The sequence below is a fragment of the Myxine glutinosa genome, chromosome 12 (assembly GCF_964187855.1).
Source record: "Myxine glutinosa chromosome 12, kmMyxGlut1.1, whole genome shotgun sequence".
Taxonomy (NCBI): Eukaryota; Metazoa; Chordata; class Myxini; order Myxiniformes; family Myxinidae; genus Myxine; species Myxine glutinosa.
Window position 1 is genome coordinate 15166209 of NC_136272.1, and position 23085 is coordinate 15189293.

A 23085-nucleotide genomic window follows, 5' to 3' on the forward strand; every position below is an offset into this window, starting at 1 on the left:
AGCCAGAGCCAGAGGTACTCCTGGGGGTGGGGTGGAGAGAGGACAGTGCAAGGAGAGTGCGGAAGAGAGTTTTTGATAAAGATAGCCACCCCACCTCCAGGACGAGGCTCAGGTCTATCATACCGGAGGAGGGAGTAACCTGGGAGAGATACCAAGGAATCAGAGACATCATGAAGGAGGAAAGTTTCTGTTAAGCAGATTAAGTCTGGTTTGTCAGAAGCAATCTGTATGGAGAGAGATCAGTCAGGTTTGAGGCATACAATAATTACCAATTATTAAAATTACGAAAAATAATTTACAATAATTACCAATTGTTAAAATTATGAAAAATAATATATTACATATATAAAAGAAAGTTTTTGTTTGTTTGTTTGTTTGTTTGTCTGCACGCGCTAATCTCCTGAACGGTGAAAGATAGGAGGAAACCTCCAATACAAAAAATGTCGGAATGGGCCCCGGGAAGGTTATAGGCTAGGTGGCGAGGCTGGTCCAGGCCGCTTCGGCCGGGCTGGGCCCATTTCGCAATTAAAAGCCGAGCTTATAGCTCGAGCTTTGCCGAGTTCGCAAAGAGCTGAATTATAGTAGTCAATCTTCTACGGCCGCGAGTAAAAGCTGAATTATAGTAGTAAATTCATTCAAAAAGAACCCGGGCAATGCCGGGTGCTTTCGACTAGTTTACAATAATTACCAATTATTAAAATTACGAAAAATAATTTACAATAATTACCTGTAAAAGAAAGAAAAATATGAATTTTGGAGCAATTTTACCTCACGTCTCACGGTGCCTATTACTAAATTTTTTAAATCGCTTTTTCCTAATTTTGTTCCGATTTCACGCGAGATTTCGACATAATTATTTAGGCCATGAGTTCTGATCGTGAAATATGGAATCAGATTCCGAATATCAGCTTTTATTAAGCCTCTACGATACATTATTCCATCTTGCCAGGAGCCTATCACATTGCATCTCATCTCACACAGCCAATCAGCGGAACCGGGAACGGACAGCCATCCTGGTCATACACTGTGTGTGTGTGTGTGTGTGTGTGTGTGTGTGTGTGTGTGTGTGTGTGTGTGTGTATATATATATATATATATATATATATATATATATATATATATATATATATATATATATATATATATATATATATGTGTGTGTGTACACGTTCATTATTTAAATAATAATAAATAAATAAAACAGGGCTGGCCCAATTTCCACCAAAGTTTGCATACATGTTGGTAGTGTAGTACCCAGGGTATATGTAAATAAATAAATAAATACCCCTTCACTTCCTATGACGTCACTTCCTATGACGGGAGCGGGTGTTTGTCGTTCATCGAAATACATACATGACTTACTTATTTAATGTTAATGCATTCATTTACCGTCCTCGATGTCGATGGAAACCTTCACAAGCCTCACGTCGCCATTCCGGGCCTTGGCAAAGAATGTTTTGAGTTCATCGTTCGCTGGAGAAAGAGAAAACAAATAAAAATTCAATCACAAGTGAAGTACAAGTCGGGGTCACGTGACCACGTCTGCGCGGCCTGGAAGCTCCTCATGGAGCTCGTACCGAACGTCCATTAAAACAAAGACGCTCTGGACAACAAAAAATGGAACCGAAAACGAAATTTGATCATTCGATAGGAGAACATCGACACAATGATAGGAAACCCACCGGTGATGCCCGTTTGATGGGACATTTCCGAACCTGCTGGAGGAACGCGGAAGTGATTCTGAGCGATTTATTTAATTTAATCTCGCCCACGTTCCGTTCACCGAACCTGTTCGTTTATTCAACGTTCGTTCCAGAGTTTAATAAAATTAATTGACGTTTGATATGTTACTTTGATCGATATTATGATCTTTTTTTTTTTAGACAGCATTTCTTAAAATTTTTTATTCCAAATTGTATTTCCAGTAATGGACGAGGAACCAACGATTCCAGTTTGGTTTTAACAATACACCTCCTAAATTTAAAATCTGTGTATTTTTAATGTCTACGTTTTAAAAATCGAGAAAATGAGGATTTATAGCATTAAATACAGAAAGATGATTGGTGACGAAGAGTTTTCAATGAGAACGAGACACAGAAGACTCCGTTGGTTAATTTAAATTTTTTCTATTTTAATAATGTAAGGGTATATTAATCTATGTTTTATAATTTAAATCAAAGCAATTTAAAAGCATCTGATGACGAGAAACAAAAACGAGTTGAAGAATCCAAAAACAAAATAAGGAAGAGGGTGAGGAAAAGGAAGAGTAAGAATCTGATTGGACCGCACCAGACCGGACCCGCAGTGACAGCTTTGCCATGACGGAGCCGGAGCTTCTTCTCGATTCAAATATCCGAATCTGGGTTGTTCTCCCGATCGTATTGATTACGTTCCTTGTTGGGATCATAAGGCATTACGTGTCACATCTTTTGCACAGTGAGAAGAAAGTGGAACTGGAGCAAGTGTCTGACAGGTAGAGTGTTGATCGAAGAGAGGAGTGGAGTGAAGGCCGCAATGTGTGTCTCTGTGTGTGTCTCTGCGTGTGTGTCTCTCTGCGCGTGTGTGTGTGTGTCTCTCTGCGCGTGTGTGTGTGTGTCTCTCTGCGCGTGTGTGTGTGTCTCTCTGCGTGTGTGTGTGTCTCTCTGCGTGTGTGTGTGTCTCTCTGCGTGTGTGTGTGTGTCTCTCTGCGTGTGTGTGTGTGTCTCTCTGCGTGTGTGTGTGTGTCTCTCTGCGTGTGTGTGTCTCTCTGCGTGTGTGTGTGTGTCTCTCTGCGTGTGTGTGTGTCTCTCTGCGTGTGTGTGTGTCTCTCTGCGTGTGTGTGTGTCTCTCTGCGTGTGTGTGTGTCTCTCTGCGTGTGTGTGTGTCTCTCTGCGTGTGTGTGTGTCTCTCTGCGCGTGTGTGTGTGTCTCTCTGCGTGTGTGTGTCTCTCTGCGTGTGTGTGTCTCTTTGCGTGTGTGTGTGTCTCTCTGCGTGTGTGTGTGTCTCTCTGCGTGTGTGTGTGTCTCTCTGCGTGTGTGTGTGTGTCTCTCTGCGTGTGTGTGTGTCTCTCTGCGTGTGTGTGTGTCTCTCTGCGTGTGTGTGTGTCTCTCTGCGTGTGTGTGTGTCTCTCTGCGTGTGTGTGTGTCTCTCTGCGTGTGTGTGTGTGTCTCTCTGCGTGTGTGTGTGTCTCTCTGCGTGTGTGTGTGTCTCTCTGCGTGTGTGTGTGTCTCTCTGCGCGTGTGTGTGTGTCTCTCTGCGCGTGTGTGTGTGTCTCTCTGCGCGTGTGTGTGTCTCTCTGCGTGTGTGTGTGTGTCTCTCTGCGTGTGTGTGTGTCTCTCTGCGCGTGTGTGTCTCTCTGCGTGTGTCTCTCTGCGCGTGTGTGTCTCTCTGCGCGTGTGTGTCTCTCTGCGTGTGTGTGTGTCTCTCTGCGTGTGTGTGTGTCTCTGCGTGTGTGTGTCTCTCTGCGTGTGTGTGTCTCTCTGCGTGTGTGTGTCTCTCTGCGTGTGTGTGTCTCTCTGCGTGTGTGTGTCTCTCTGCGTGTGTGTGTCTCTCTGCGTGTGTGTGTCTCTCTGCGTGTGTGTGTCTCTCTGCGTGTGTGTGTCTCTCTGCGTGTGTGTGTCTCTCTGCGTGTGTGTGTCTCTCTGCGTGTGTGTGTCTCTCTGCGTGTGTGTGTCTCTCTGCGTGTGTGTGTCTCTCTGCGTGTGTGTGTCTCTCTGCGTGTGTGTGTCTCTCTGCGTGTGTGTGTCTCTCTGCGTGTGTGTGTCTCTCTGCGTGTGTGTGTCTCTCTGCGTGTGTGTGTCTCTCTGCGTGTGTGTGTCTCTCTGCGTGTGTGTGTCTCTCTGCGTGTGTGTGTCTCTCTGCGTGTGTGTGTCTCTCTGCGTGTGTGTGTCTCTCTGCGTGTGTGTGTCTCTCTGCGTGTGTGTGTCTCTCTGCGTGTGTGTGTCTCTCTGCGTGTGTGTGTCTCTCTGCGTGTGTGTGTCTCTCTGCGTGTGTGTGTCTCTCTGCGTGTGTGTGTCTCTCTGCGTGTGTGTGTCTCTCTGCGTGTGTGTGTCTCTCTGCGTGTGTGTGTGTCTCTCTGCGTGTGTGTGTGTCTCTCTGCGTGTGTGTGTCTCTCTGCGTGTGTGTGTCTCTCTGCGTGTGTGTGTCTCTCTGCGTGTGTGTGTCTCTCTGCGTGTGTGTGTCTCTCTGCGTGTGTGTGTCTCTCTGCGTGTGTGTGTGTCTCTCTGCGTGTGTGTGTGTCTCTCTGCGTGTGTGTGTGTCTCTCTGCGTGTGTGTGTCTCTCTGCGTGTGTGTGTCTCTCTGCGTGTGTGTGTCTCTCTGCGTGTGTGTGTCTCTCTGCGTGTGTGTGTCTCTGTGTGTGTGTGTGTGTGTCTCTCTCTCTGTGTGTGTGTGTGTGTGTGTCTCTGCATGTGTGTGTCTCTCTGCGTGTGTGTGTCTCTCTGCGTGTGTGTGTCTCTCTGCGTGTGTGTGTGTCTCTCTGCGTGTGTGTGTGTGTCTCTCTGCGTGTGTGTGTGTCTCTCTGCGTGTGTGTGTGTCTCTCTGCGTGTGTGTGTGTCTCTCTGCGTGTGTGTGTGTGTCTCTCTGCGTGTGTGTGTGTCTCTCTGCGTGTGTGTGTGTCTCTGCGTGTGTGTGTGTCTCTCTGCGTGTGTGTGTGTGTCTCTCTGCGTGTGTGTGTGTGTCTCTCTGCGTGTGTGTGTGTCTCTCTGCGTGTGTGTGTGTGTCTCTCTGCGTGTGTGTGTGTGTCTCTCTGCGTGTGTGTGTGTCTCTCTGCGTGTGTGTGTGTGTGTCTCTCTGCGTGTGTGTGTGTGTGTCTCTGCGTGTGTGTGTGTGTGTCTCTGCGTGTGTGTGTGTGTCTCTCTGCGTGTGTGTGTGTCTCTCTGCGTGTGTGTGTGTCTCTCTGCGTGTGTGTGTGTGTCTCTCTCTACGTGTGTGTGTGTGTGTCTCTCTGCGTGTGTGTGTGTGTGTGTCTCTCTGCGTGTGTGTGTGTCTCTCTGCGTGTGTGTGTGTCTCTCTGCGTGTGTGTGTGTCTCTCTGCGTGTGTGTGTGTCTCTCTGCGTGTGTGTGTGTCTCTCTGCGTGTGTGTGTGTCTCTCTGCGTGTGTGTGTGTGTCTCTCTGCGTGTGTGTGTGTGTCTCTCTGCGTGTGTGTGTGTGTCTCTCTGCGTGTGTGTGTGTGTCTCTCTGCGTGTGTGTGTGTGTCTCTCTGCGTGTGTGTGTGTCTCTCTGCGTGTGTGTGTGTCTCTCTGCGTGTGTGTGTGTGTCTCTCTGCGTGTGTGTGTGTCTCTCTGCATGTGTGTGTGTCTCTCTGCGTGTGTGTGTGTCTCTCTGCGTGTGCGTGTGTCTCTCTGCGTGTGTGTGTGTCTCTCTGTGTGTGTGTGTGTGTCTCTCTGTGTGTGTGTGTGTGTCTCTCTGTGTGTGTGTGTGTGTCTCTCTGTGTGTGTGTGTGTCTCTCTCTGTGTGTGTCTCTCTCTGTGTGTGTGTCTCTCTGTGTGTGTGTCTCTCTGTGTCTGTGTCTGGGTGTCTATGTTTTGCGTATGTCAGGCTTATGGGTTTGTTGTATTTGCAGCCAGGTGCTCCTGCGAAGCAGAATATTGCGAGAGAATGGAAGGTATATCCCACGGCAGGTAAAGCAACCTAATTTGTACACGCTATGGTGATCCCCGTTGTATCTCGCATCCATCATTTATGGTTATAATGTACATCACATTCACCCATTATGGTTATACTGTACACCACATTCACCCGTTATGGTTATACTGTGCATCACATTCACCCGTTATGGTTATACTGTACATCACATTCACCAATCATGGTTACACTGTATCTCACATTCACCTGTTATGGTTATACTGTACATCACATTCACCCGTTATGGTTATACTGTGCATCACATTCACCCGTTATGGTTATACTGTACATCGCATTCACTAATCATGGTTACACTGTATCTCACATTCACCTGGTATGGTGATTAAATGGTGCTCTTTGGGTTTGTGCAAAGTGAATGAAAGTATCCTGATGAAATTACCAGAAACTTTATTGCATTCCTGAAGCCAAAAACGGGATTGTTTGCTTTTCCTCTGAAGGCAGGTCACCACACGGAGTCGGTGGAATGTAAGGGTCTGTGTTTTGATGGTGAAGCGTACCTTTGTGTTCTTCTTCAATCTGCATTATTGCTCTTGGTTTTTCCAAGGAGTTTGGTGGAATTTTGTCATACCTTTTGGGCGTTATTTCATGACATTTGAACTTGTCACGGTCGCAATTGTCAGAAGTGTGCAGGGTTTGAAAATATCAGAGCTATGATTCATGTTTTAGTTTCATTCAGTCAGTTTTCTCTATTAATTCATGCATTTTAAATTTAGTTATGGTTAGGTTCATTTAATTAGGGTTCATGCAATTGTTCGTTGTGCCACTGATAGCTCACGTAATCTTTATAAACGACAGCAAGAGATCTTTAAAGCCCACCAATTAATGCCGGCAGAAGGGACGGCAAGTTTAACATCAAATCGAGGGATGGTACACACACATTGATGAATCACTGTTGTGAGACACGAGGCGGACAGTTTATAGCTGAGTTGGGATTTGACCCCAGGCTACTAGACATTAAAACCATACATTAAAACCATAGCCATAAAAACATTGCCTCAAACAGGGAACCATGATTGTCATGGGGCCCGCAAGGCTAACCCCTGCTCTAGCGGGGAAAATGGCCTTAAAAAACGATCATTCATTTTTCATTCTACTAGACAGCTTGGAGGTGGGCATGCCTACCTCTAGGCCATCCTTCCAGCCCCAAGTACAGTCGGCCCTCACTATTCGCGGAATCGGCTTATTTGTGGTTGATGAAATGCGACACGTTTCTCTATTCGTGGAAAGATGTCCTGTGAATTCGCGTTTTTTCTTCTATTCGCGACCGAGTTCCGTGAAATCGTGTTTTTTTTTTTTCTCCCCCTCCCCTATTCATGGGCATGTTCCGTGAATTCGCGTTTTTTCTTCTATTCGCAACCGTGTTCCACGAAATCGCGGTTTTTTTTCTCCCCCTCCCCTATTCATGGGCATGTTCCGTGAATTCGCGTTTTTTTCTTCTATTCGCGACCGTGTTCCGCGAAATCGCGGTTTTTTTTCTCCCCCTCCCCTATTCATGGGCATGTTCTGTGAATTCGCGTTTTTTCTTCTATTCGCGACCGTGTTCCGCGAAATCGTGGTTTTTTTTTTTTCTCCCCCTCCCCTATTCATGGGCATGTTCTGTGAATTCGCGTTTTTTCTTCTATTCGCGACCGAGTTCCACGAAATCGCGGTTTTTTTTTCTTCCCCTCCCCTATTCATGGGCATGTTCTGTGAATTTGCGTTTTTTCTTCTATTCGCGACTATGTTCCGCGAAATCGCGGTTTTTTTTCTCCCCCTCCCCTATTCATGGGCATGTTCTGTGAATTCGCGTTTTTTCTTCTATTCGCGACCGTGTTCCGCAAAATCGGGTTTTTTCTTCTATTCGCGACTGTGTTCTGTGAAATCGCGGTCCCCCCCCCCCCCCCCCCAATTCACAGCCATGTTCCGCAAATTCGCGCTTTTTCAGGGTCGCAAAAAAAATTCGCGAGCTGCTAGCTTGACACATTTATAAAAACCCATCTTTCACCAGCCATGCATAAAGCAGCTTGACATATGCAAAAAAACATCTTGTACCAGCCGTGAGCATGACCTGCTTATACTGTACGGTACTGTACCGTACATTCACTGCTGTGTGCTTTGCGTTTTCATGGCTTTCGCTGGCGCAAATTTTAGCCGCACTATAAGCGAGCTTCGCGGGATATCCCACCAGATGTGTAAACAAGTCAACTCCGCGAATTATATAATTCAAACGCTTCATTAAATCGATTACAGTTTGCAATTTATGGTAAAGCAGCATCAGATATGTTGCACAATGAAAACTCTTTGGGGGATGTTCCATCAACGATGAAAACATGTCAACCCTGTGAGTTATAGAATGCAAATGCTTCATTATGTCTCATTGAAATTGGCAGATAGGCTCAATATTGCACCTGGTACCTGGTGTTCACGTTTTTTACGTTTCACGATGCAGTATGGTTAAGCCGGTTTAGCACTTTTAATAAACTGTAAGCGCATTCCTTCAATAAATTGGAAATGGTACCTGGTGTTGTCGTTTTTTGTTTTTTTGTAAGCATTTTTTGTGAAACTGTAATCGTGTGCATTTGTGGTCGAAAACATTTGAAACTTTAAAAAATTTCCTGTATGAATCGGGAAATGCTGGGAACCTATAACGTATCCTCCTTTTCCACATTGAAACAATGCCGCGGCATACAATCACGGGATTTTCATCGACCTTCGTGGATTTTCGTCGACATTCGCGGGTTTTGTGTCGCCATTTCCGGGACTTTCATCGACCTTCGCGGATTATCGTCGACGTTCTCGGGATTTGCCTTGCGATTCGTGGATATTGCCTTTCTATTTGCGGTTTGGTCCTCTCTATTTGGTATATATTTTCATGACCTGGGACCTTTTTCCATTGAAACAATGCCCCGCTATTCTCGGGTTTCGATATTCGCGGATTTTCCAGGAACGTATCCCCCGCGAATAGCGGGGTCCGACTATATATATTTTTGAGTGAGTTTCAAACAAAGAATCGACTGTACTTTCAAGGCTATTTGATTTGTGGTTTGGTAAAACAATGAAATTACAAATGGAATGTCTATATTTGAGTTCTGATTAATAAAATGTATTTTAAATATACAAAACACTCAAGTATAAAATGGTTTTTTTGTTATTTCCTGCAGTCATTCATTATGCGCAAGCATTACTTCAATGACCCAGAGACAGGATTTTTTAAGAAAACAAAGCGGAAGACCATTCCCAAGAACCCAATGACAGGTAATGAAATGCTTGACATCCACTGAAAGTTTTTGCATTGTCAGTGGGAATGTTTCTTTCTGGAAAGACTTAAAGGAACCAAATGATGAAGGTTGGAATTTTGAACTGCGGCCTCCATCATAATGCTGGGGGAAGGAAAATTGACCGGCCTATTGAGTAACGTTTCATTTACGAGCACGGTTAAACTGGTGAAGTCTTTGTGTTTCCTTTTTCTCTGCTTTTATCTGAGACACGTAGAATTGGGTTCACGTAGAAAGTAGAAACAATTTTTTGCCTTTTTCTAAAGAGGAAATCTCTAATGAGAGAATATTCCGAGTTGTCGGTCAACAACCAGATTTAATTTCGGTCGAAATGTCATTCACCTGTAAATGGTGAAACAGTTATAAATAAAAAAAAACTAGTTTATTGAACACCTTACCCCATGCAGCCTAGATTTGCGCAATTACAAAGCTTCTGCCAACTCCTTTTTTTTTTTCTTCTTTTTTTTGTATACTGAATCGAGGCTCGTGAAAGAGCTAACATTTACTTCACAAACAAATCAACCAGACAAACAAAATATATAAAAAGAGGGAGCGGAAGACAAGATGGGGAGAGAAGGGGAAGCACACAAACACAACATTTGAGAGCAGGGAGATGTGTGGGAGGGAGAGGGCTTGGGGGGAGGAGGCGTGGGAATTTTGGGAGAAGTATAAAACACAAGGACACCACGGACTTCCAGGACAGAAGTTGGTATTTCAAAAAAGTGGATTTGGGGTGAAATTAGCGGGGGTAGAAAAGATCAAGGTTTTGGATGGGGGAAGATAAGAGATGGTGGTGAACAGCTGTTTTAAAGACCTGGAGGGTGGAGTGGGATTGAAGAGAGTGAGGGAGTTTGTTCCAGAGGTGGGAGAAAAGAGGAATGAAGGAGTGAAGGTGAGCAGAGAGTCTTGATTTTGGCAGTTTAACCATAAGAGGGTTGCAGGCAGATCTTGTGCGACCTGTAGGAATATTTGGGGGACAGAGCCCAGAGAGAGCTGGGGGGGGCAAGGCCAGAGAGGAGTCGGTAGAAGACGGAAAGACCACCAACCTGCCTGCGGTGAGTGAGTGAAAGGCCCTTGGAGTTAGCTTCATCGCGGGAGATTCCAATGATTCTGAAAGCTTTGGTTTCAACAGTGTGAAGTCGAGCTAGGTGTGAGGCAGGAGTACCAGCCCAGAGGGGAGAGCAGTATTCCATTGAGCTGCGGATGAAAGCCTTGTATGTGGTGAGGAGCTCAGGTGTGCCAAGGAAGGACTTCGCACGACGGAGGATGCCCATTCGGCGACCGGCTTTGGAGGCCAGGTTTGAAATGTGGTTTTCCCAGGAAAGATCATGGCAGATAGTGAGACCCAAAAGCTTGAGTGACAGAACTTCTTGGAGAGGATTATTCAGAAAGTGGATGGGAGGGTTGTCCAGTCGGTCTTTTCGGAGAGACATCGTAAGAGTGTGAGATTTGTCAGGATTGAAAGACATGTTCCACTTGTTTGCCCAGTCTGTGATTTTGTCCAGGTCTGCAGAAGTGAGGAGGCTGCAGACTGCCGATCTGAGGGATGAGGAATGGAGCGACAGATGGTAGAGTCATCAGCAAAGAGATAGAGAGGATTTTCAAGAGAGTCGGAGAGATCATTGATGAAGACCAGAAAAAGCACAGGGCCCAGAACACTGCCTTGGGGAACTCCAGCCTGAACAGGAAGAGGAGATGAGAGAACCCCATTCAGGGCCACACGTTGACTACGACTAGAGAGGAAGTCTGCCAGCCATGCGTGGAGATTTCCATGGATACCAAAAGAGGAGAGTTTGGTGAGCAGAGCGGGGTGCCAGACCGTATCGAAGGCACGTGATATGTCAAGGGAGACAGCTCTAATTTCCTGTTTGGCATTGAGGACCTCCATCCATTGTTGAGAAAGCAGAAGCAGCATGTCCAGAGTAGAGTGACCAGGTCTGAAACCAAATTGATGATCAGAGATCAAGCCATTGGCCTCATTCATCCTCTTGAAGAAAATGATGATTTTGGAACAATCTTTGAGAAAAAGATGCACTAAAGAATAAACGGCGTTTGGCACGGCCATGTTTGTCTGAATTCAGAATCTCACAGTTACTCTGCCCTCAGTGCATGAGACGCAGTGTGAATATTTTGTCCAAGTTCTGCTAAATGGAAAGGTTTTGAAAGAGCTTAAAAGGTGATTTGTGTTCTCCAGTGTTCAACTATGCAATTGAATTGAAATAAAATAAAGATTTTTAAGGTCGTAGAAAAAAGAATCCGGAAGTTTATCACCGTTGATACAGCGTCTTTTACATCACCTTCCCCATCCAAAACCTTGATCTTTTCTACCCCCATTAATCCACCCCAAAACCACCTTCAAATTCCGATTTCTTTCCTGAAAGTCCTTGCAGTGTCCCTATTCTCAACTGTTGTTGTGCTTCTCTCTCTCTCCCTCTTGTCTCCCGCTTCCTTTATTATGCATTCTATGTGTTAGCTCCTACACGAGCCTCGACTGGGTATACAAAAAAAAAAAAAAAAAATCTAGCTTAACACGTTACATTCGTTATTTGTGCCCATTGTTTGTGTCCTTCATGACATCCTTAAAAACAGTAAGGTTCCTGTTTGGAATGATTTCCAATTTTGTTTGACTTCCAGACAGGCCGACAGTATAAAAAAGTTGCCTTGCTCCTCTGATTTTGCACAATCGGGGAGAGATTTTGTACAACTTGTGAAATGCAGAGCCAAAGTACTGCTAAACTACTGGTTTGTTTTCCAATTTGTGTCCAAATTAGAACATTAAATTGAAATTAAGTTGTTCCTCGATCACGGACTGACGTTTGTAGATAGACAGGCAGAGAGGCAACGTGAACCAATTGCTTAATCCCACTTTTCGCTGCACATGTGTGGTTTAAAAAGAGGTGTATGAGAAAAGGGAGGGGAGGGTGTGAGGAGAGGAGGGAGGAAGGATTTTGGGGATTGGGGTGCTGTGTCACAGTAAAGTATTGTAATAACTATTAGATACGTTCTGCAGAGTGGGGGTTATATTGAATCTCAGGGCAATGTAGGGCTGTAGGCCTATGCCCGCAATGCCTTGATCGGTATCTCGGGACGAGTATTCGAACATCATACATTCGCTGATATTTAAACATGCCTCATTCACACTAAAGGAAGATTATTTTCTGCCTGAAGTTGATGTTCTTCTCTGAAGTTGAACACGTTGAGTATAGCTGAATGCTTCTGAACAATATTATCCACCATATAAAACACAGTCAGTTTGTGTGTTTGTCTGTCCCCATTCATAAGGGTAGGTTTTAAGGACCAATTCTGCTACGTGCCATACAACCCCCGAGCACTCACCAGATTACTCCAATCCTTGTACGTTTTCGTGCTCCGTTATCCTATCGTTGAGTGTGCATCCTGTCCCCTCACCTACTGTTTCCCACAATTGTCACATGCAATGCAATAAACAACATTAAAACCATCACCCTTCATTAAAGGACATTTGAGGATTGTGATTACTTTAAGAATGGTACAACCTGGTGTTATCCTAACTCGAGCGATGTGTTCCGAAGTTTGTATGGGAGAACGCACCTTTCTCTACCTGCATTCCATTTACTGACCTGTAGGTTATGTGGGTGTGTTGTTGCTGTTCCGGTAGTCCTCGGTGAAATATGATGATTGGTTCTTCCCATGTCAGACCCAAGCATGCTCACGGACATGATGAAAGGGAACTTCACCAATGTGCTGCCAATGATCATCATTGGAGGTTGGATCAACTGGACCTTCTCTGGCTTCGTAACAAGTAAGGGCTGCACATGCAAGTATCATGTAATCACAGATCACGTAGACTTCCAGTTGAGCTATTGTTTTTATCAGGGAAAGAGTTGAATGGGAGTTGTTAAATGTTTTTCTTTGTCGTTAATGTTGAAATGTATGTTGAGTGTTTCTAAACCTGTTCATGAGATGAAACTGCATTGGCAGCTTTGTGTGTGTGACGGTGCGTCGAGTATCATCCGTCCATTTATATATTTATATATTTGTGTATTTTTATTAACTTCACCCCATACAAAATGAAAAGGAGAAGAAGAACAACAAAAAAAATTTGAATCAGGGGGAAGGTGGGTGGGATGAGGTTTAAAAGACGTCACATCTCTCCATCCTTTGCGCCTTGGTCTTTCCACATTCACAGTCACATTCTCCATTGCGCTCCCTCGTCATTATCGTCCAACTACCCTCTCTATGTCCCCAACTCCAACCTTGGTCTTTCCCTCGCGGTCCCCATGTGCTGTCTTTGTCTTTCCCTCGCGGTCCCCATGTGCTGTCTTTGTCTTTCCCTCGCGGTCCCCCTGTTCTGTCTTTGTCTTTCCCTCGTGGTCCCCCTGTTCTGTCTTTGTCTTTCCCTCGTGGTCCCCATGTGCTGTCTTTGTCTTTCCCTCACGGTCTCCATGTGCTGTCTTTGTCTTTCCCTCGCGGTCCCCATGTGCTGTCTTTGTCTTTCCCTCGTGGTCCCCCTGTTCTGTCTTTGTCTTTCCCTCGTGGTCCCCCTGTTCTGTCTTTCTTTCCATCGCGGTCCCCATGTGCTGTCTTTGTCTTTCCCTCGCGGTCCCCATGTGCTGTCTTTGTCTTTCCCTCGTGGTCCCCCTGTGCTGTCTTTCCCTCGCGGTTGTCAGCTCTTTCACGAGCCTCGATTCAGTATAGAAGGGAAAAAAATAAAAAATAAAAAAAATCCTTTTTTGTTGTGCTCCGCACGACGTTTCGTGGAATGCACAAAAGAGGTGCACCTCCAATTTCTTTCTTCGGGTCTAATGGACCAAAGGGCAATCCAAGCGTTTAAAGTTCCTCCCCTCGGAGGGCGAGAGTTCAACGGGCATTATCAACTGATGCCAATCACTGTGTTTTGAATACTTTGCATAATTAATGATTTCATTTTTAAAGGCCAGAAACTGGTGACAGAAGAAACCATGGTGCAGCTTTGGAGTTTGTCATTGGCATCTGAAAAAATGTGTTAAAAATGGGGTCTCCAGCTTGGTTTCACTGCTGCCCCCCTGTATAGCAAGCGGTGGTACTCACTGATTACTGTTGTTCAGTTGGTACGAGCTCACCCAAGGGAGGCATCATCCATGTAAATGTTTCTGGTTATTGGCCATCATCAGCATGGAGCAGATGTCAGTAACACCAGCTCATGAAAAAGGGACACTCGGGCAGGAGTCATGGAGGCTGCCATAGGTCTTCTTGCGCGTGAAGGGGCAACACCTTTTGTGACGACAATCTCAGGAATATTGTCCAGTAAGCTCCCTAAAGCTATGAGGTTTAAATATTTAAATATTCTTGAGATTGCTTCTAGGGCATGCTACGGTCATACTGTGTCCGTACAGGCCAACGGCGTCATGGTAATTGACGTCATGGCCAAAATAAGCCAAAAATACTGAGAATATGGGACACATGGCAGCCCTGGTAAGGTATGAAACAGGACGCGGGGCACTTCGGAATAAAACAGGGCGATCTCATAAAATATGGGACTGCTACTCATAGTGGCAGATATTTGCCCCTCTAGTTATCTGGCAGATGCTACGTTGATGGTTGTCTCCACTATAAACTTGTCTTCCCTAAATTGGTTCTGATTCCAAACATCTGGGAGCAGCAGTGAGACAAGGCAGAGAGAGTCTAACTATATATATATAAAGCCGAAAAACACGAAACCGAAAAACACGGAAGCCGTATGTTTGTCCGTCCGTCCGTCAGACGTCAGTCGGTGAAACCGTCCGTGAAGCTGTCAAGCTGTGATTATGTGTCTATCAATACCGCACTGTTTGAACGCCAGTTGTTTCCTGTCGATTAATTCTGTACGTCTATTAATTACGGATTGTTGGAATATACCTTTTGACCCTTTAGACTGCTGAGATCCCTTGGACCTTTGAAGACCACCAAGACCCCGAAAGACCACGAAGTCCCTTAAAAGACTCAAAAGACCCAAAATACCTTAAAGACCCAGAGGACCTAAAAGATGTCAGACCCCAAAGCCTCAAAATATCCCGAAGACCCCAAAATACACTGAAGACCCAAAATACCACGAAGCCCTTTAAAGACCCAAAAGACCACGAAGACCCAAAAAAATCCTAAAGACCATTAAGACCCCAAAGAAGAACCCATAAAGACACAAAAGATCCAAAATACCCAAAAGACCAAAAAGTCCCAAAAGACCTGTAAAACCCATAAGACCCATTAAATCCCCAGATCCTGAAGACCCCCAATACCCTTAAGACCACTTCTATCTTTAAGACCCTTTCAATACTTTAGACACCTAGAGATCCCTTCACCCTTCCAACCTTTTATACCCTTTGAGCCTTTACACCCCTGAAGTCCCTTTCAACACCTTAGACCGTAACACCATTTAGATCACTTACACCCTTCAGACCGATTAGACAGCTTGGACCCTTGACCATTTAGACCTTTACACCACTTGGACTTTTTGATTGCAAATAAATAATATCACCAATATTACAAATAAATTTGTACAAAATAAATGTTTGCATTATGATTGGTGGAAACATGACAACACAGAAACTCAAACTCAGTCAGGTCATTATCCTCAGTTTAAACAAGCCCATGCTTCTGCGGCGATGACGTGTGGTGAGGAAAGCAAAGTGAGCCGAGCTACGCTGGTATACATATATATATATATATATATATATATATATATATATATATATATATATATATGTGTGTATTCAGACCCCTTCATTTTGTTATGTTGCAGCCTTATGCTGAAATCGTTTAAATTCATTTTTTCCCTCATCAATCTACACTCAATACCCCATAATGACAAAGAGAAAACAGGATTTTAGAAAGTTTTGCAAATTTATTAAAAAGAAAAATCTGAAATATCACATTGACATAAGTATTCATACCCTTTGCTATGACACTTGAAATATAGCTCAGGTGCCTCCCATTTCTCTTGATCATCTTTGAGATGTTTCTACACCTTGATTGGAGTCCACCTGAGGTAAATTCAATTGATTGGACATGATTTGGAAAGGCACACACCTGTCTATATAAGGTCTCACAGCTGACAATACATATCAGAGCAAAAACCAAGCCATGAGGTCGAAGGAACTGCCTGCAGAGCTCAGAGACAGGATTGTGTCGAGGCACAGATCTGGGGAAGCCTCCAAAAAAAATCTCTGCTGCATTGAAGGTTCCCAAGAGCACAGTGGCCTCCATAATTCTTAAATAGAAGAAGTTTAGAACAACCAGGACTCTTCCGAGAGCTGGTCGCCCGGCCAAACTGAGCAATCGGGGGAGAAGGGCCTTGGTAATAGAGGTGACCAAGACCCCGATGGTCACTCTGGCTGAGCTCCAGAGATCCTGTGTGGAGATGGGAGAAACTTCCAGAATGACAACCATCACTGCAACACTCCACCGATCTGGCCTTTATGGCAGAGTGGCCAGATGGAAGCCTCTCCTCGGTGAAAGACTATATATATTGTTATGAATTTGGTAGAGCAATATCTAGAGCTAGGTAGATCTGAATAGGTAGGTATTCGGCTGTCGTGACAGGGACTCTACATGTAATAAGTTCTTGATGTTTAGGCGTTTGTCGGGGTAAGATGTATGATTGTGGATCTACCTGGAGGTCCGAGTGTTAAATAGTGAGGGATTAAAGGTAACGCCCCTGTGAGTCTCACCTGGTAGTCAAACCTTTGTCCATTATGGCACTGCAAACCACATAAACATTAGTTAGGTCCTTAGCGCAACATTAAATAATTCCCTTTCCCTGACATTGACTTCGTAATAAATAGACAGGAAACCAGGCCAAAAACACCGCCGCGGTTGGCCGCCGCCGTTCGCACCAAAAAGGCCTACCAACCTCGCTGGCACGTGTTATAAAACGACCGCGGGGGGGGGTCGCGGACGGGAGATGTCAGGAGTCGCATGCCGCAGAGGGCGTGACCTGGGCGAGTTGGGAGGCTGTGATTGGCTGAGGAGTGCGCCAATGTGACGTCATCGGCCACCAATATATGCGACGGTCGGACGCCATTTCAGGCAGTTGAGTTGAGTTCGTGGCAGACGCGGGCAGACGCAGGCAGTCCAGAGAGTACACAGGGAGTTCGTTGGAGCACACAGTCGACGCGGAGACACAGTTGGTGGAAAAAGCTCCCCGAAGACAGTTGGTGGAAAAGCTCCCCGAAGGCAGTTGGTGGAGAGTTCGTTAGAACACCAAGCACACAGAGCACGCGGCAGTTCGCAGCAGTTCGTTGCAAGTCGAGCCCTCCGTTGAACCATTGGTGCACGGGCCTTGTGGAGATCGTCCTCGTGTGAAGCTGCTGGCCACGCGTCGGACGCGTGGTGCTTGGAGCGGGGCCTCGTGGAGCTTGGAGCGAAGGACCTGGTGGTGTGCGATCGGGCCAAAAGGAGCGGTGTGGACGGCCGCCACAAAGACGACCAAAAGACAGATAAGCCGCATCCGCGTACATTTGAACGACGTGACGTGTTATTTTTGTATTCATAATCTCCCTCGTATCGTGTTTGCTGTCAGTCGTGTGGGGACGTCCCGATTTAGAGTTATTAGATTTACCGGCGCGGCTTTTTTTCACTGTATTACTATTCGATAATAAATCCTTATATTATTTTCTATATATATATCTGAACGCAGTTTTCCTGGGTGTTTCATTTTAATAGATAAGGTTGCGGAGCCTTCGCTGTGTCCCGCCATTCCGCGCGTTTGTGTTGAACTTGAGTCCGCCATTGAGTGTTCGCCTCGGGAGTTAAAGTCTCGCAAATCGGTCATCCATAACTGTGGTGTTAATCACAGTTGCGTAACAAGTGGTGTCAGGAGTGTAGGATTTGAACCCGTCGGACAAATTTTTTGTCCGCGGCGAGACATCGACACGGTCGGACAAATTTTTTTGTCCGCGGGGAGACATCGACACGGTCGGGCGTACATTGCGCCCGACGTTCGAACGCAAAATTGTTATAGTTGAGGCGGAGAAATTTAATAATCAATCGGGCAAACGGAGCGCGATATCGCGTCTTCGTCAAATTTAAATTGTTTCAGGAATTATTAAAATAAATACGCGCGCGGGAAACAATCTTCCGGAAAGCGGATGTCGGAAATTGATGAGATGGAAGTACGCAGCGAGGCCTCCGTCAGCGTCGGGAGTGAGCCGGAAATAGGGGAATTTGATGCAGAGGTGAGCCTTGGAACCTCCCTCGTCCCGAGCACCAACTTATGCCCCTCCCCTACCGGGGAGTCGGGAACAAATGGGACGGCCCCGAGAGACGACCAGGCTTTAATGAAATTTTTAAAGGAATTAATGGATGCTCAGAGTGATCGATTGAAGGAAGGAATGAAGGGAATGGAGGGACACATTGAAGGAATGGGAAATAAAATTGATGGGTTAAAAGGGGAACTGAATGCCCAGAGTGATAAAATTGAAGGATTAAAGGAGGGATTGAAAGAACAAATCGAAGGGATGGACAGAAAAATCGATGGATTGGAGGGAAAAATGGAGGTGATGAATGAACAAATGAATGAACAAGGGAATGAAATAAAGGGAAGGAATGAACAATTGGAAGGAAAAATTGGGGAAATGGCACAGCAGCTGGGGGAACGAATTGATGGCATAGAAGGGAGAGTGCAAAACCAAATTACGGACAGACTGGGGAAATTTGAGGGTGAAGTAGGAACTCAAATGGGGGAGATGGAAAAAGCCATAGGGGTGGAAATTGAATTGAAACGGGAAGAATTAATGTCAAAAATAGAGGAGGGCGTGACGCAGGCTGTCCAAATGGGGGAAAAGTTGGAGGGTCAGATTGGTGCCACAAATGCTCGAATTGATAAAGCAAATGGGGACCTGGAAGGCTATCGGGGCCGGGTGGATGCCAGAATGCTACAGCAGAGTGAGGAATGGGGACTGCTCAACCGACAGGGGGGCAAATTGGCCGAGGAGGTGAGGGGGTTGGAAACCCGCATAAAAGAGCAGGAGCAAGGGTTAATTGAGAAAGGCCTGTGGGGGCCACTAATGGATAATGAAAGGGTGAGTGATTTTATGCAGGAGCGACTGGAGATCTGGGACAATACCATCAAGAAGGAGGTTGGTCGGGTTCAAGAGAGCTTGAAGGAAGAGGTGAGTAGGTCGGTTAAACATCTTCAGGACCAAATTAAGGTGACCCAGGAGACCCTCACCACGAGCCACATTTGGACACCAGAGGCTCCGAAACGGAATACCCAGTTGGGGGGGTGTTTTGGCCCCGGACTGGATTTGGACAGAGAGGAATCGGGGAATAGAGTCTCTGGAAAAACAATCCCCCTCGTACATTTTGACGGATCAGGGAGCCTCGAGGCTTTCCTGACACAATTTGAGTGCGTGTCTCAGCTCAATGGTTGGGGAGAGCGGGAGCGCATGGGGAATCTGGTGGCGACACTGCGTGGGTCAGCCGCCGACGTGTTGAACGTAGTCCCAGAGGGAATATTGACCAGCAAGGCCATTTGTGAGGCCTTGAATAACAGGTACGGGACAGGCGCAAGGTGCGACCTGGTCAGGGCACAGCTGCTGCATCGCAGGCAAAAGCCTAATGAGACGTTGCAGGAGCTGGCCCAGGATATATACCAATCGGTGAGGATAGCATACAGGGACCTACCAGCACAGGCGTGGGACAAGCTGGCGATAGAAAAATTTATGGCGGCTCTCCCTGATCCTGAGGTCCGGACGTTGGTGGAGTTACAGGACCCACCCACGGTGCACCGGGCAGCGGAATGCGCGGCGAGACTGACCTTTTTGAGAAGGTCGAACCGCGCATCGGAGAGGGCACCTGTGACGGTACGGCAGACCGAGGTGCGGGATCGGGAAAAGCCAGAGGATGACATCGGGCGAATGTTAAGGGGAATCAGCCGCCAGCTGACAAATTTGATGGGGGGACAAATTGCAGGGAGCGAGTCACGACAGGGTGGTCCAGGTTGGCCATCAGGACGGCCTGATTTTTATCGGGCTGGGCCGGGAGAAAGGGGGGCTCCACCTGGCTACCAGAGGGGTCCGTTCTTGGGGACTTGTTTTAGATGTGGGAGAAGAGGGCACAGTCAGAGGAATTGTCGGCAACCATATGGGCCCCCACCTCCTGACAGGCTTCGCAGTCCAGAAAGGAGGGGGCCCCCAGTAGGTCCACAGATGCCAGACAGAGGACCACCACCTCCGCCTGGGCCAATAGAGGTAGAGTGTGCGGGAAACTAGAACGAGCCGAGCATACGGGGCCATGCTCGGCTGGCAAGTGTGTGGAGAAGCGCCCTCCTTTGGTGGAAGTAGTGAATTGCGGACAAATTGGCACGGGTAATCTAAGGGTTAGATGCAAAATTGAGGGAGAATTTTGTGAGGCTGTGGTGGACACTGGAGCCAGTGACACCATTATCAATCCGGGTGTGCTAGACCAGAGTGTTGGAGGCTGGGACAAAATTGATAGGGTAGAAGGACACAGCCTTCAACTGGCTACGGGGGCAACGGCACCAATATTGGGACGCGGAGTGGTGAGGATGGAGTTGGGTGGCCTGGAGGTCAGCGTGGTTGTGTGGGTGGCGGGGGTGTGCGATCAGTGTCTGTTGGGACTGAGTTTCCTGGTGGAACATGACTGCCAATTAGACCTTGGGCGTGGTCATATGTGGTTGGGCACCGAGAGGCTGCAGTTAATGGGACTGGGGGATGACGAGGAGGTGCAGGGGACGTGGCTGGAGGTGCCGCGCACTGTGACCGTGCCTCCCAGGTCCGAGAGAGTCGTGATGGCAGAGTTAGCAGCAGGTGCTCAACCCATTGGCCAGCTGGGGCTAGTGGAGTCGTGGTCCTCGCAGGGGACGGAGGAATTAATGGTGGGTCGCACCCTCATAGACACCCGTGGGCCTATGCTGGCAGTCAGGCTGCTCAACTTGTCCGACAGCCCCCGCACTATAAGGGGCGGAGCCATCGTAGCCAAATGCAGTAGTGTAGTAGAGGTCACCGGAGGAGGTGGATCCACATGCTTGCCAGTACAGCCGGAAGGAGGGCAAAATTTGGGGAAATGTGATTGGTCAAAGGGAGTGTGGGACATGATGACACGCTCTGAAGAGGGCCTAACATCGGAGCAGGTAGAGACGTTGCACAATTTGGTTGGTAAGAACTTGGGTGTTTTTTCTCTCTCCCCCGAGGATGTTGGGCGCACGAGTCTCGTCAGGCACAAAATTAGTACTGGCGAGGCTCGGCCTGTTCGCCAACCGCCGAGGCGGCTCCCTTTCGCTAAGAAAGAGGAGGCAGAGGAACAGGTGAGCAAAATGGAAAGAGCCGGATTTATCGAGCCCTCGGTGAGTCCTTGGGTGTCACCCATTGTGCTGGTGAAGAAGAAGGACGGGACCACTCGGTTCTGTGTGGACTACCGCCAGCTCAATCATGTGACACTCAAGGACTCGTATCCCCTGCCAAGGATCGATGACACCCTCGATGCCGTTTCAGGCTCAACGTGGTTCTCCACGTTGGATTTAAAGAGCGGTTATTGGCAGGTGGAAATGGATAAAGAGGCGAGGGAGAAAACGGCGTTCACCACAGGAAAGGGTCTCTGGCAGTTTGTCGTCATGCCCTTTGGATTGTGCAATGCCCCTGCCACGTTTGAGCGTCTGATGGAACGTGTTTTGATTGGCTTACCGTGGCAGACTTGCCTCGTCTATTTGGATGATGTATTGGTCCACGCTCCCACATTTGAACAGGCTGTCGAAAATTTGTCAGACGTATTTGGGAGATTAAGGGGTGCCGGGTTGAAATTAAATCCGAGCAAGTGTGAAATTTTCAGGAGGGAAGTGACTTACCTGGGTCACGTGATCAGTGAGAGCGGCGTGGCCACTGACCCTGGAAAGGTAAAATCTGTAAAAGAGTGGCCCGCCCCTAAAAATGTAAGGGAGGTCCGAGGATTTTTGGGCCTCTGCTCGTACTACAGGAGATTTGTGGCAAATTTCGCGGAAATTGCAAGACCTTTGCACAAATTGACAGAGAAAGGAGCCAAATTTGTATGGTCAGAGAGCTGCATCGAGGCATTCAGTCACTTAAAACAACGTCTGGTGGAGGCCCCAGTTTTGGCATACCCGACGGATGATGGCAATTACATCCTGGACACAGATGCGAGCCAGGAGGGATTGGGAGCTGTGTTGTCACAAATGCAACAGGGAGTCGAGAGGGCTATTGCGTATTACAGTCGGGCACTTTCGAGGCCCGAACGAAATTATTGCGTTACCCGCAAAGAACTATTGGCCTTGCTGTCTGCAGTTGGACACTTTCACCCTTACCTTTATGGGAGGGAGTTTGTGATCCGAGTGGATCATGCCTCCTTGCAATGGCTCCTTCGGTTCAAAGAGCCGGAGGGACAAATTGCAAGGTGGCTTGAGAGGCTGCAGCAGTATAATTTCACTGTGCAACATCGGCCTGGCAAAGCACATGCCAATGCAGACGCTCTCTCTCGGCGCCCCTGTTGGGAGGCACAGTGTAAATTTTGTGATAGACAAGAAGCCAAGGATCCAATTGGGCAGGGCCAAATTGATGCATGCCTATATGCAGCGAGAGTGACCAGGCGAACTTTGCCACAACCCCCACAGGAATTGGGCGATGTGAATTGGCAAGAGAGTCAAAGGGAGGATCCCGTTTTGGGGCCCCTTTTTCATTGGCTAGAGGAGGACAAAAGACCCTCTTGGGAGGAGATTGCTCCACACGGAGCCCAGGTAAAGGCCTATTGGGCACAGTGGCAGATGTTGGGGTTGAAAGAGGGCTATTTGTTCAGGAAGTGGGTGACACCAATGGGTGATGTAGCTTCCTGGTTGATAATTGTACCCAACAAATTGAAGGAAGTGGTTATGGGGCACGTGCATGGGACTAGGACAATGGGACATTTGGGCGTGGCCAAGACTTTGTCCAAATTACGGCAGAGGTTCTACTGGGTGAATTCGGGCAGAGACATTCAAAATTGGGTGAGATCCTGCGACCTCTGCCGCGGTAAGAAGGGACCCCCACGGGCGCGCAAGGCCCCGCTCCAGGTGTACAATGTCGGGGCACCGCTCGAGCGGGTGGCAGTAGATGTGGTGGGGCCCCTGCCAGCCACCCGCCGAGGGAATCGGTACATTATGGTGGCAATGGATTACTTCACCATGTGGCCAGAGGCCTACCCATTGCCCAACCAGGAAGCCCGGCTGGTAGCTCAAGTTCTAGTTGAGGGATTCTTCTCCCG

The 23085-nt window shown here is 47.2% G+C and overlaps 2 protein-coding genes across 2 annotated transcripts in view; one reads left to right on the forward strand and one right to left on the reverse strand.

Moving 5' to 3' along the window:
* The window catches only part of LOC137438185 (twinfilin-2), a 37486-nt gene extending 35709 nt beyond the window's left edge, over positions 1-1777 (reverse strand). The window contains exons 1-2 of the mRNA XM_068133211.2: positions 1683-1777; positions 1390-1473 (exon numbers count right to left, since the gene is read on the reverse strand). Of these exons, the coding sequence (XP_067989312.2) occupies positions 1390-1473; positions 1683-1707 (109 nt within the window). The 5' untranslated portion in view covers positions 1708-1777. The remainder of the gene's footprint in view (positions 1-1389; positions 1474-1682) is intronic.
* A 463-nt stretch (positions 1778-2240) lies between these two features.
* EMC3 (ER membrane protein complex subunit 3) overlaps positions 2241-23085 on the forward strand; it is a 33879-nt gene continuing 13034 nt past the window's right edge. The window contains exons 1-4 of the mRNA XM_068133210.2: positions 2241-2473; positions 5544-5601; positions 8767-8860; positions 12557-12661. Coding sequence (XP_067989311.2) covers positions 2319-2473; positions 5544-5601; positions 8767-8860; positions 12557-12661 — 412 coding nt within the window. The 5' untranslated portion in view covers positions 2241-2318. The remainder of the gene's footprint in view (positions 2474-5543; positions 5602-8766; positions 8861-12556; positions 12662-23085) is intronic.